The 13,415-nt window shown below is 34.2% G+C and overlaps 1 protein-coding gene across 1 annotated transcript in view; it reads left to right on the top strand.

Moving 5' to 3' along the window:
• Nucleotides 1-13,415, top strand: part of LOC103266464 (gamma-aminobutyric acid receptor subunit gamma-1) — a 57,457-nt gene that overhangs the window by 40,889 nt on the left and 3,153 nt on the right. Inside the window, exons 4-5 of the mRNA XM_008064099.2 lie at nt 10,354-10,574; nt 11,408-11,490. Coding sequence (XP_008062290.1) covers nt 10,354-10,574; nt 11,408-11,490 — 304 coding nt within the window. The remainder of the gene's footprint in view (nt 1-10,353; nt 10,575-11,407; nt 11,491-13,415) is intronic.

Here is a 13,415-nt window from a genome sequence, read left to right as displayed (position 1 = left end):
GGAGCCCAGCGGGTCGAGGCTGCGGTGGCCGGAAGCGGCCACTGCCCTCCAGTCTGGGCAACAGAGTGAGGCTCTGACTCAAAAAAACAAAACAAGACAAAAGAAAAATCCAAATTCTCTACCTAAGAGATTCTGATTTAGTAATCTGGGATGAAGTCCCTGAATTAGAATTTTGAAAATGCTCATCAGAGGATTCTAATCAACCAGGTCTGGGAACTATTAGCTTAAGATGTTTTCATACATTTAGTAGGAATTAAGTAGGGTTAAACAAAAATAGCAAATATACCTGTACATCACAAGTATTTTTATGAGGGAGGATCATTGGAAGACACTACGTCCTCCTTAGCATTTATCCTTGTTTGGTTAGAACATTTTTTAAAAAGCCAATGTCTAACATTTCATGATGCTCTCATGATCACAAAGTTTTATAGCTGTGCAAGATAGTCATAATGGTCTTGCCTGGTGTTCACATTTTGCCAATGAGAGCATATAAGTGACTTGATTAGTACTCTAATTTAAAGTAAGTCAGAATCAGAACTATGACATGATTTCCTCACTCCACCCAACTAGTGTTCTTTGCCCTAAGAATTATTTATTTCTACAATGTGTCTTTTGAATGTATTCAGTATTTGCATTATTGATTATCTGCAAAGTATATAAAATTATGTATATGATTAAAAGACAATGTCTCATCTCTTATGCATTGTGTTATTTTTTAGGAGGGCAAAATCTTTAAATAATGCATTAAAGTTTTAAGTCTTACATTGGCAATGAATTTCAACAAACACTAGTTGCTCTGCAGTCTAATTTAAATGTGAAGGAGAGAAAACTTATTTGAATGTCTTGACTTTTGACATTTTGCTATAATAAAAGTAATGACAAATTACTATAATGGAAATTATGCAAACGGTGTGATAAGCCTTGGCTTTTTTGGTAGGAGTACCCAGCTTTGTGATATGCACAATAGGAACCCAACTACTGGGGTAGACACAGGAAGCCAATGCTTCCAACATCAGCACAAATAATGCCCTACTAATAGCACACAATGTTGGAAGTTTCTTCATTTTTCTGCAGTGAGAGAATGGACAGTGGTAAGAATTCTATATACTAGTAATAATATAAATAATTTAACACATGAGCCATGTAGAATGTTTCTAAATATAGCTTTCCAAACATAATTTTCTGTCCTGGCTAGATAGACATTCAGAAATATATTTTTAGCACAGTGCAAGTGCAGATGCAGACACACTTTCTCCACTCAGAGCATAGAACTATAAATCTAGCTATCTAGAATGGAAGCAATCTATAACAAATGTTGCACATGTGGATGAAAACATGCTTGCTTATTGGTAATGGGGTTTTTCTAGGGAGCATAGACCTTATCTGAATACGGATCATTTGTTACAAAGTCCTTACCTTGCTTTTAAATGGTAATAGTGTAGTGGGGAAGTATAGTTTCAGTGTATGTATACAGTAGTCCATCTTATCTGCAGTTTTGCTTTCAACTGAGGTTTCCATTGAGAATGTTGGGTAATTGAGGTTTCAAATGGTCCCCAAATAGTTGAGAATTATCCAATAAGATATTTTGAGAGAGAGACCACATATAGTGTCACATAACTTTCAAACAGTATATTGTTATGACTGTTCTACCTTATAATTTGTTATTGTTGATCTCTTACTATGCTTAATTTATAAATCGAATCTTATCATAGGTATGCATGTATAAGAAAAAAAACATAATATATACAGGGTTCCATCTTATCCACGGTTTCAGGCATCCAGTGGGGGTCATTAAATGTATCCTCTATGGATAATGGGGCTATTATGTGTTTTCTATCATCCCATGTTTCATCCTTAGGAAGTTTGTGTTATGTAGGTTATACATATTCATGTGTTTATTCATCCAAGTATTCTATTATGATAACAAGAATGCAAATGCCATTACAATCTTTTAAAAATATAATGAATGAAAGGCAAGTATGAAATCGGTGACCAAACCTAGTCATTGTGAAAACGTGAATTTCATCTCTTCAGTTTACAATCTGTGCTTCATGTGGATGGACATGACTAGGTAAAGAGGTTAAAATTGTGGAGTGAAAGATCTTGGAAAGTCATTTCCTTGTATCTTAATTAGAATGGGAGGAATCAGGAGGAGATAAGAAGTTGGAGCTTGGAAATACAGATTAATCATATGACAAAAACAATTTGCTAAAATCTAGAAAGCAAACAAGGATGATGTAAGGAAAATTACAGTTAGCTTTCTCTACGTAAGTGAAAGACTACGAAGTGTATATTTTAATTGAATTGAATACAAACGTATAAAACTTTTCTAATTTAGCAAAAAATAGTAGGCTGAAAGTAAATTTCAGGTGCTTTGGGGTAATTATTTTTAAAATTATTTCATAAGTTTATGAACACTTTTGACAAACTAATTTTATGAAATGTATTACTCTTCTGACTGATTGTGAGAGTTTAAATAAAAATTGTGTTATCTTAAATGTATCTAAAATCTGTCAAATGTTAGTACTACTTTACTTCAAGTCAATGTTTAATTTCAGCAAAGTCATTGTAGGTTTAAAATAGAAAGAAAACACACTAATGTCTTATTGAATTGAATGACTCATTGCACATTCAAAGCTGGTATTCTGATAGTTTCTCGTACTTATTTTCTTGGAAATCCAATGAATAACTCCTATGCTTTCAGTCTAGATAATTTCTTTCCAGATTTCATGCTTATTCAGGTCAAATTCAGAGTTCACAGACAGCAAAAGATACAAGAATCTATAGATAATGAATATTTAATATATTATATTCACTTAATTGTGGAATATGGAGCAAACCTCAATGAGGGGTAGACTTAGTAAGAAATAGGACAAGATGACATGTGTATAGATTTTCATAGAAAACATGAGATGGAGAAATATTTCTTTCTACTACAATAATTATTCAGTTTCCCTTGTCTAGAAAAGAAATGCATGAATAATTTTAGCTAAGGTTTTCTGAATCCATGCATGTCTATTCCTACTGTTACAGCTCTGTGATAGTTAATTTTATAGCTAAGCTGTAATACCCAGATGCAGCCATACATCAATTAATGACAGAGATACTATACACCTATAGGTTATATGGTAATATGCTATTGCCTATTGCTTCTAGGCTGTAAACCTATACAGCCTGTGACTCTACTGAGTATTGTAGGCAGTGGTAACATGATGGGAAGTATTTGTATGTCTAAACATAGGAAAGGTATAGTAAAAAACGTATAAGAGATTTGTTATTTATTTTTTAAATCAATATTTTTTATTTTAATATTGTGGGGTACAGTCAAGGGTTAGGTATACAAATACGCTCCATTCAGGCACCCTTGTTGATAAGGGGTGTCTCCCCATCCCCAGACAGATATTGACTACCATTAATCCCACTTCCCTTCCCCACCATAGTTTCCCACCACTGTCAATCATTTTCTTATGGTATTAGGATAGATGTTCAAGGTCCACTATATGAGTGAGAACAGGTGATACTCAGATCTTTGTTTTTAAATGGTACACTTATATAGGGCACTTACCATAAATGGAAATTGCAGGACTGAAAGTTGCTCTGAGTGAGTCAATGAATCAGTGGTGAGTAATGTGAAGGCTTGGGATACTATTGTACCTTACTCTAGACCCTATCAATACGATAAACTTTGGCTATACTACATTTAGTTTTTTAAATTCTTTTTTCAATAATAAATTAATCTTAGCTTACTGTAGGTAACATCTTACCTTTTAATTTTTTTTAGCTTTTTTTGACATTTTATAATAACACAAAGCAAAATACAAACATACTGTATAACTGTACAAAAATATTTTCTTTATTTATATCATTATTTTATAAGCATTATTTCTATTTAATTTTTAAAAAACTGTTTTAATTGTTTTGTTGAAAACCAAACACACAAACACACACAGTCTATGCCTACACAGGGTCAGGATGGTCAATATCACCATCTTTCACTTCTCCATCTTGTCCCACTGGGCAGTCTTCAGGGGCAATAAAACACATGGAACTGTTATCTGTGTTGCTAACAATGTCTTCTTCTAGAATACCTCCTGAAGGACCTGCCTAAGGCTGTTTTACAGTTATCCTTTTTTTCCCTAGTAAGTAAAGGAGTACAATCTGAAATAATGATAAAAAGTATAGTATCGTTAATATGTAAACAGGTAAGTTATTTATTATCATTATCCAGTCTTATGTATTGGACATAAGTCTGTGTGTTGTACTTTTAAAAGACTAACAACACAGGAGGTTTGTTTATATTACCATCACCATGAAGACATGATAATGCTTTGGGTCAGGACATTAGAATGTCTATGACACCACTAAGTGATAGGAATTTTTCAGCTCTATTATAATCTTAAAGGACCACTGTTGTATAAGTGGTCCATGGTTGATGGAAATATCATCATGCACCTCATCACTGTACTTGACCAAACTTCATCCAGATGTTTCTGTGGCAATATTACTTAGATCTGATTAATACTTAAACCAGTAGACTTTGAGTAAAACAGATTACCTTCTATAATGTGGGTGGGCCTCATCCAACAGATAAAGGCTTACAAGATTGAATGGGTCCCTCTAGGAAGAAAGTATTCTGCTTCCAGACTGTCTTTGGATTCAAGACTGAAATGTCAGGTCTTCCATGGTTCTCCAGCTACAAGCCTGCTCTGCAGACTTTGGACTTGCCAACTCCCACCATATCACATGAGCCAATTCCCTCAAATAATAAATCTCTCTCTTCTCTCTCTTTATTGGAAATTACTAATTTTAGATAATAGTCGCTCCAAAACTCTTCCAGACATAGAATATCCTGTGTATTTGAAGAATGCACATTCCCTGTCATATAGAAAATACATGACATTTTTCACTATATATGGCTTGCATTCTTTAAATTTTTTTGCAAGCATTTTACTATCTCTTTGTCACTTACACCCATTTATTAACTCCCATATGTATCTAAATGTTCGCATTCAAGAAGTTTCAATTCAGATGCAATATATGGCTCAAAGTCTTTCTATGTTTTCCCTAGGAACCAATCTCTACTATTTCTATTTTACTTTATTCATATCTTTCCCATTTTATTAATTTCCAATTTTTATGTGTAGGTTCATACCCAAAAAGCTCATCTTTGTAAACTCAGCAGAATATGAAAGTAACCAGAACACTGAAAAAAATGTTTGCTAAAAAAGTTAATGAAGGCACACAATGTTATGTGCCTTTGGCAATCTGTATTCATAGACTTGAAAATAGAACACAAAGAGTTAGTAGCTTAATAAGTAGAACTGATGTATATTTTTTGAATCTCTCTTTACCTACTGCTGGATGACTTCAATGATTTAAGCAGCCAGCAAAACCTCTTTGTTTGTTATTTCTTTTTCTATTTGAAAAATAAAATGAAACTAAGTTTTTTGCTTACCTTATTGTGATAGTATTGAGAAACAAGTGCTTTACAGCAGTTCAGCAAAATGAAGCTGATACCTGTAAACTTTTACCACTAAAGTTATTTGTGCTTTGGATTAACTACTTTTGTGCCTTTTCTGGAAGTATCTAACTTAATGCTAACAGTGATTTGGCCCACCATTATGTTTTGTCCATGCGATTAGACAGTTTTGGGAAAGATTAATGGCCAGGTGGGGAAAACAGATCAGAATACATCAAACTTGGCAATAAAATTATATACCGAGGTTAATTGCTTTGGTAGGTCTTGAATTTTGTGTAAAGTTTCTCACATTACTAGGAAGACAGTATTATTGATTTAACTTGTGCTTTAAAATGTGAGGGACAGTGCACAGTTGCAAACTGACAGCATATTAAAAAGAATACACCACACACTTTCATCAATTATAGTTTGATTTGATTAAATTAGAAGTCAGAATGGCTCGCTTCATCACATTTATTCAGTAAGGACATTTTGTTAACTAATTTGCAAGGAGATTACAGTAAATTTCACAATGCACATTGATCTCAAATGTTAAATACACTGTTCCTTATCTTAAAATGCTTATCTTAGAAGCTATTGTACTTGTTGTCCTAAGTAAATGGAAGTTTCAGCTTATGTAGTTTTTATTTGCTTATTTCTTATGTAGATATTTATAACCTGTATATAGGAACATGAAGAACAAGAGCATAATTTGATCTTTCTTTTTTGAAAATTACACTAATAAAAATGAGTAAATGAAATTGGATTTTTTTATTACATGTAACATGGCTCTGACTTTAACGGCTTCCTTATCTCAGTGAGGCATTTAATAAAAATTAGTACCTTAAAGGGTTTGGGAGTATTTGCCTATGTAAGGGATTTGGGAAGAATGGATTACCAGAGACTTCACTCTGTATCTTTCTCTTCTTGATCTTAGGTTGAGGGAACAATTATGAAGGGGAAACTTTCCACATTTCCTCAAGATTCTCTGTTTAGGAAAGTTTGACCACTTGAAAACCACAACCCTTCCAATAGTGACTAGCACTTTTAGAATCAGGTGTTCTAGGAAGCTATCGGCTACTAAGCAGAATTCACAGCTGTTTCCAAAATTTTACCCTTAGACAAATGAATTCTCACATACCACCTTTAATACCATGTTAGCTAGGGACACTGCAGTTAAGAATATGCACCAAATAGCATGAAATTCCCTCTACCAACCAAAGTTGGATATTTGCCAAGCCATAATCCTGCCTCGAATCTTAAGCAATTTCTGCTGTTCAATCTCATACAAAAATAAGATCTACTTCTGGCAAATAACATTGACTAAATACTCTTTTCAGACTGAATCACAGAATGAGTGTGAGCTATCATTCTTTCTGTGTTTACTATTTAAATCAGAAACCATATCATTAGCACAGGTTACGCTGTTAGACTCTGAATGGTTAATCATTTGTGTCAGGTGAGGAAGCTGTTTGGATAAATATTAATTGATTCCAAAGGAAAGACATTTGGTGTGAGTAGCAGGAGGGAAGAATTGGGATTCAAGATTACTTCTGTGAAGCTGTCCAAGAATTTTTCACAAGGTCCAATGAGTAGGTCTATCAGTGACATATATAAGGGTCCCTTGGCTCGTCTCAATGTACACCCATGTCATGTACTAAATTAATGTTACTCAATAAGACGATTAAGCATCTTATAGCATAAATATGCTTCATTTTTCTGTATTATGGGATGTGGTTTGCCTTATGACTTAGCTTGACCTACAAACAGTGTATCAGCAGGGTTATGGCTATCTAATTAATAAGGTTTACATCATTGCAAAAGTACTTTCAGTCTATACCCCACAGCACAGTTTGACTCTGTAACACTTCCAACTAAATTGCAAAAGACAAAATTGTAATTCTTTCTTTCTAAGTTCCTCTAGCATGACTATGTAAAGAGAGAGCCACAATACAAGTACTTTTATGCACAGAGTCTTCATGTCTTCACATCCATGAAGAGCAGTGACTGACATAAAATAACTGCCGACTATATGTATAGGTAAACTATTGAATGATTACATGTTACAACAATACATTATAGCACATTACATGGAAAAATCATTCATAACTTTATATATATATAGCTTAATCCCTTTATAAAACACACATCTCATACTCAGTCACATAATATCTTGCCCTTGTTACATTTTATTTTATTTTATATATTTATATATGTATGCATGTGTTTATATATTTATTTATTTATATTTTTTGAGTCTGTGTCTCACTCTGTTACCCAGGCTGGAGTGCAGTGGCACGCTCATGATCACCGTAGCCTTGACCTGCTGGGCTCAAGTGATCCTTCTGCCTTAACCTTCTAAGTACCTGGAACCACAGGCATGGGTCACCACGTCCAGCTTATTTTTTGATTTATTGTAGAGACGAGGTCTCGCCATATTGTATGTATGTATTTAATTTTTGACTCAAAGTCTCACTCTGTCACTCAGCCTGGAGTGCAGTGGCATGAACACAGCTTACCATAGCCTCAAGGCCTGGACTCAGATGAGCTTTTCACCTCAGCCTCCTGAGTAGCTGAAACTACAGGCATATGCCACAGCGCCTGGTTAATTCTTTGATGTTTTTGTATAGACAAAGTCTTGCTCTGTTGCCCAGACTTGTCTCAAACTCCTGGCCACAAATGGTTTTCCTACATCAGCCTCCCAAAGTACTGGGATTACAGCCACTAGCCACTACGCCTGGCCCTTGTTAGATTTAAAATAATTAATATGAGCCGGGATCGGTGGCTCAGATGTAATCCCCCGCCTTTGGGAGGCTGAGGTGAGTGAATTGCCTGAGTCCGCGGGTTTGAGACCTGCTTCATCTCTACAATAAATCAAAAAATCAGCCTGGCGTGGTAGCGCATGCCTGTAATTCCAGCTACTTGGAAGGCTGAGGTGGAAGGATCACCGAAGCCCAGCAGGTCGAGGCTGCGGTGGCCGGAAGCGGCCACTGCACTCCAGTCTGGGCGACAGAGTGAGACTCCAACTCAAAAAAAAAAAAATAAAGAAAAATAAAATAAAATAAAATAAAATAATTAATATGGATGTGCTTTTCCAAAATTGTAATATTTCTCATCTAAAGTGAGCTTCCCTCTCTCAGTTTATTTCTATATTCCAATTAAGAAAATTATAATTATAAATTGTTTACCTGGGAACTAGGATTTATACTACTTCCTTATTATTAAGTTGACTCCTACTCTGTTTACTTACTAATCCCCTTGGCATTTTGTTTTCAGTTTTTTATTCATTAGCTAAACTCCCAATTATACTTTCATTTCTAATATTAAGTATTTACCTTCAGGTAAATGGGGGTCAATTGCTACTATAACATTGAGAGCAAGCAACCAATCTCTCCCACCACAAGTAACATATAAAGTTTCATAAAATTTTCAACTTACTTTTATCTTTTTTTCTTAATTTTAATTTTTTAAATTTATTTTTGAATCAAGGTCTCTGTCACCCAGGCTGGAGTGCAGTGGCATGATCACAGCTCAGTCTTGACTTCCTGGGCTCAGGTGATCCTCCACCTCAGCCTTCTGAGTAGCTTGGGTGATAGGTATGCACCATCACACCTGGCTAATTTTTTTTATTTATTGCAGAGATGAGGTCTCACCAAGTTGCCCAGGCTGTTTTTGAACCTGTGGACTCAGGCAGTCCCCTCACCTTGGCTTCCCAAAGTGCTGGTATTACAGACTTGAGCCACCACACCTGGCCTATTGCTGCATTCTTATCCACTAATATTCACTAATATTGCCAAATTCATTTCGTACAGACATTTGTACAGGATACACAAGGAGATAGTATTTAATCACCTACTCCTGAGAGTTCTGTCATAGTCACACAGTTTCCTGTTTACAGTTACTTGCTGATTGTTGGCAAAGTCATTGCTCCAAACTTAGAGTCCATCAGATTTTACTATAACCACCATTATATACTTTGTGATGGATATGAACTTGGAATTCATCCAGCAATGGCTTAGTTTCCATATCAGCTACTTATTAGCTCCATGTGGAAAGAATTGCTTATATTATTATATATTATTTATATTATTCAGTAAACATCACTAAAAAGGAATGATTGTAGTAGTACATATTTCACAAGATCTTAGTCAGGATTTAGTGGCATGATACATGCAAACTCTTTTTATTTATTGTTCTTTATTGCTTTTTTTTTTTTTTAAGAGATAGAATCTTGCTATGCTGCCTAGACTGGTCGCAAATTCCTGCGTTCAAGTCTCCTACTTCAGTCTCCTGATTATCTAGGGCTCCCGGCATTTGTCACCACGCTGGGCTCTACATGAAAAACTCTTAACATAGCATTTGGCATGTTATATTTGCTCAATAGGTTTGTTTCGGGCCACTTTAAGATATTTTAAAACAGTGGATATAAATGATTGGAATTAATTTTTTGGACAAAGGAACTTAAAAGGGTTTTCAGATAATTCGATGAATATTTGCATCTTTATTTTGTACTTATTTGTTAGTTTTTTGTGTCTAAAGCACCATGTAAACATCACAAAAATTAATATAATTGCTAACAGTAAGATAATTTTCCTTCATATTTAAAGGTTATATTCTACATATTAAAACATTTTAAATAAACTTTTTTTTAAAGAATGAAGAATAATGCCAAACTTGACAGCAGTAGTTACTGGAAATGTTGGACTTTATTTTACATGATTCATGTAAATAATTAAAAAGAAAGGTTAAGAAAAATGACATACTTTTTCTCCATAAACACTGAGTATAAATGCTATTTACTTGCAGGAGCTTTATCATACAAAAATGCAAACTTCTGAGAAAACCATCTGAAATAGTGGCTTTACTAATATGTCATTATTCTTCTTATCTTTTAGGAATATACAATAGATATCATTTTTGCCCAAACCTGGTTTGACAGTCGTTTAAAATTCAATAGTACCATGAAAGTGCTTATGCTTAACAGTAATATGGTTGGAAAAATTTGGATTCCTGACACTTTCTTCAGAAACTCAAGAAAATCTGATGCTCACTGGATAACAACTCCTAATCGTCTGCTTCGAATTTGGAATGATGGACGTGTTCTATATACTCTAAGGTAATTTTGTTTTAAAAAATTTGTAGTTGCTTTATTTTTGTCTCGATACTACTATTTGATCAGCTCTTAAATTTTCCTTCTTCAAAGCTACAAAGTGAGAAATATGAAGCTCTTTCATATGCTAAAATCCAAATTGGTAAAAATATCTTGGCATTGCTTTTTTAAGCCCAAAGTTATTATTATGTGAAAGGCAGAGGAAACATTCTTTGAATTTCTCCTTTAAAGCAGAAGAGGTTGTAGCATAAACACTATGGATTTTTTTTTTTAAACTTACAATGCAAATGATTGACTAAGATTTTCTCTAGGAGCACACCTTGCTGTAAGATTTTATAATACTCTGGTTTTCAAAGGTGTAGTAAAATATCCCTAAGAAAGAATTCAATGAAGCACGATATATAAGCTTTAAGTTTATTTAATTCAATGCCTTGAACATATCTGCTTGTTAAGAATTGTTCTTAATGGAGAGATCTTCATGATAAACTAAGATTAAAACATCTGCATACTTAACCGTGTAAAATCTGTTAATCTAGTGTGTGTGCATGTGTATGTTTGTTGAGATAGTGAAGTATGAACTTTTAAATGGAAACACACATATCATGTTGAAGTGTATACAGAGGCCTCTTAGTTGGCTACAGAGAAAAATCTTAGAATTTTTATACTCATTTGTGAATTAATATTGCCATTTAATACTTTGAGACTTTGGAATTATTATTATATCCCAGCATATTATATTCTATTACTGTAAGTCAAAATCATGTTTTAAAATGAGACAAAACTTATTAATGCTTAAGGTAATTTCTCTTTATTCAGTACTTGTTTTTTCATCTAAATAGATTGACAATAAATGCAGAATGTTATCTCCAGCTTCACAACTTTCCTATGGATGAACATTCCTGTCCATTGGAGTTTTCAAGCTGTAAGTGATAAAATACTTGGTGATTTCATATAATTTTAGCATCAGACCCTGTTTATTTAAAAATAAAATAAAATGAGATAAAATATAATTTCCAAAACTCTGGATTATATTCAATTATTTTAAATAAAATCATTACAAATAATCTATTTGTTTCTTGCTTTTAAACTAGAAACTTACCATAAATGTGTAGTGAATGTATATTTTTTAAATCTTTCTTTATAACTTTTTTTTTTTTTTTGAGTTGGAGTCTCACTCTGTTGCCCAGACTAGAGTGCAGTGGGCGCTCCCAGCCACTGCAGCCTTGACCTGCTGGGCTCCGGTGATCCTTCTGCCTCAGCCTTCCGAGTAGCCAGAATTACAGGCATGTGCTACCAAGCCCGGCTGATTTTTTGATTTATTGTAGAGATGAGGTCTCACCAAGTTGCCCAGGCAGGTCTTGAACCCACGGGCTCAGGCAATCCACTCACCTCAGCCTCCCAAAGGCACGGGATTACAAGCTGAGCCACAGAGCCCGGCTTCTTTATAACTTTTAGTTTTATTCCAATGCCATTTATTTTGATGAAATAAAGGAGTAACCAGATAAGTTTGTATCCAAATATTTTTACAAAGTCATGAATACAAAATTGATTCAATTATTTTCATCTTCCTGGAGGCAAAATTTAACTTTGTAACTCTGGATTTTAAAATGTTTCAGAGTTGGTTGGGTTAAGAGTATTTACTATATGAATAGCAAGTATTTGAGATACCTTAAATGAGTCAGAAAGGCCATGGTATATATAAGTTTATTTTATTTAAAAAAGACTTAATTGCAGAGAAGTAGTTAGAGCTAAATAATTTGAGAATAAAAACCTGGTATATTCTTCCAAGGAAATAGTCTTGATCTTTGTATGGCAATGTTAATTTTATTTTACAACTACTCACATTCTTGTCCTCATATGTATTTTTTTAAAAATATTTTTCTAGATACACACAATCAAGCCTTAAAAACACATAAGATGACTTTAAAAATGTTATTGCCTGTATCCACAAATTGTATAGCACTATTTTCCTTCATTTAAAATTTGATTTTTCATAGACCACATTATAGAATCTCTTAGCACTGAAGTGTCATATAGTAATTCATAAGTATTACTCCACTTCTTCACTTACTAAATTTCCAGATATCATTTTAATGATCTTCTTGACCTTTCTTAAGAGCTATTGTCTCATTAAAACATTATTTTATATTAATGATTTTATATCTCACTGCCTTACTTTTCAAACATTAACTTCACAATGAATACAACAACCTCAAAACTTGATTAATAGGATAACTCAAGGAATAGTTGATATGTAAATAATTGATGTAGCTGTTGTTGCACTGCTCTAGATGCCATTCCTAAGTATGGGTGCAACATCTTTCTGGTTTTAATTATCATTATTGATAATAGTGTATCTTTGTGAATTCAATTGAGTGTTAATGACATAAATATTATAATCATAGCTAATTTTTTCAGGCACTCTATATAGGTCCGGTAGAGAAGTAAACATTCTACAGCTAATATTTTACAACAAATATGTGTGGAAGATTTCATTACAGACCCAATGTTAAAAGACAATGTCATAAGATTCATAGTGGTTAAGAATTCAGCTTGCTAGCCAGGCTTGGTGGCTCAGCCTGTAATCCCAGCACTTTGGGAGGCTGAGGTGAGTGAATTGCCTGAACCCACAGGTTCGAGACCTGTCTGGGCGACTTGGTGAGACCTCATCTCTACAATAAATCAAAAAAATTAGGTGGGCGTGGTAGTGCACGCCTGTAGTTCCAGCTACTTGAAAGACTGAGGCGGAAGGATCCCTGGGGCCCAGCAGGTCAAGGCTGCAGTGGCCGGGAGTGGCCACTGCACTCCAGTCTGGGTGATAGAATGAGACTCCAACTCAAAAAAAAA

This window comes from Carlito syrichta, unplaced genomic scaffold, assembly GCF_000164805.1.
Source record: "Carlito syrichta isolate Samal-C Ts95f unplaced genomic scaffold, Tarsius_syrichta-2.0.1 Scaffold307196, whole genome shotgun sequence".
NCBI classification, from domain to species: domain Eukaryota; kingdom Metazoa; phylum Chordata; class Mammalia; order Primates; family Tarsiidae; genus Carlito; species Carlito syrichta.
The sequence above is the reverse complement of the archived record's forward strand: the minus strand, read 5'-3'. Positions and strand labels throughout refer to the sequence as shown.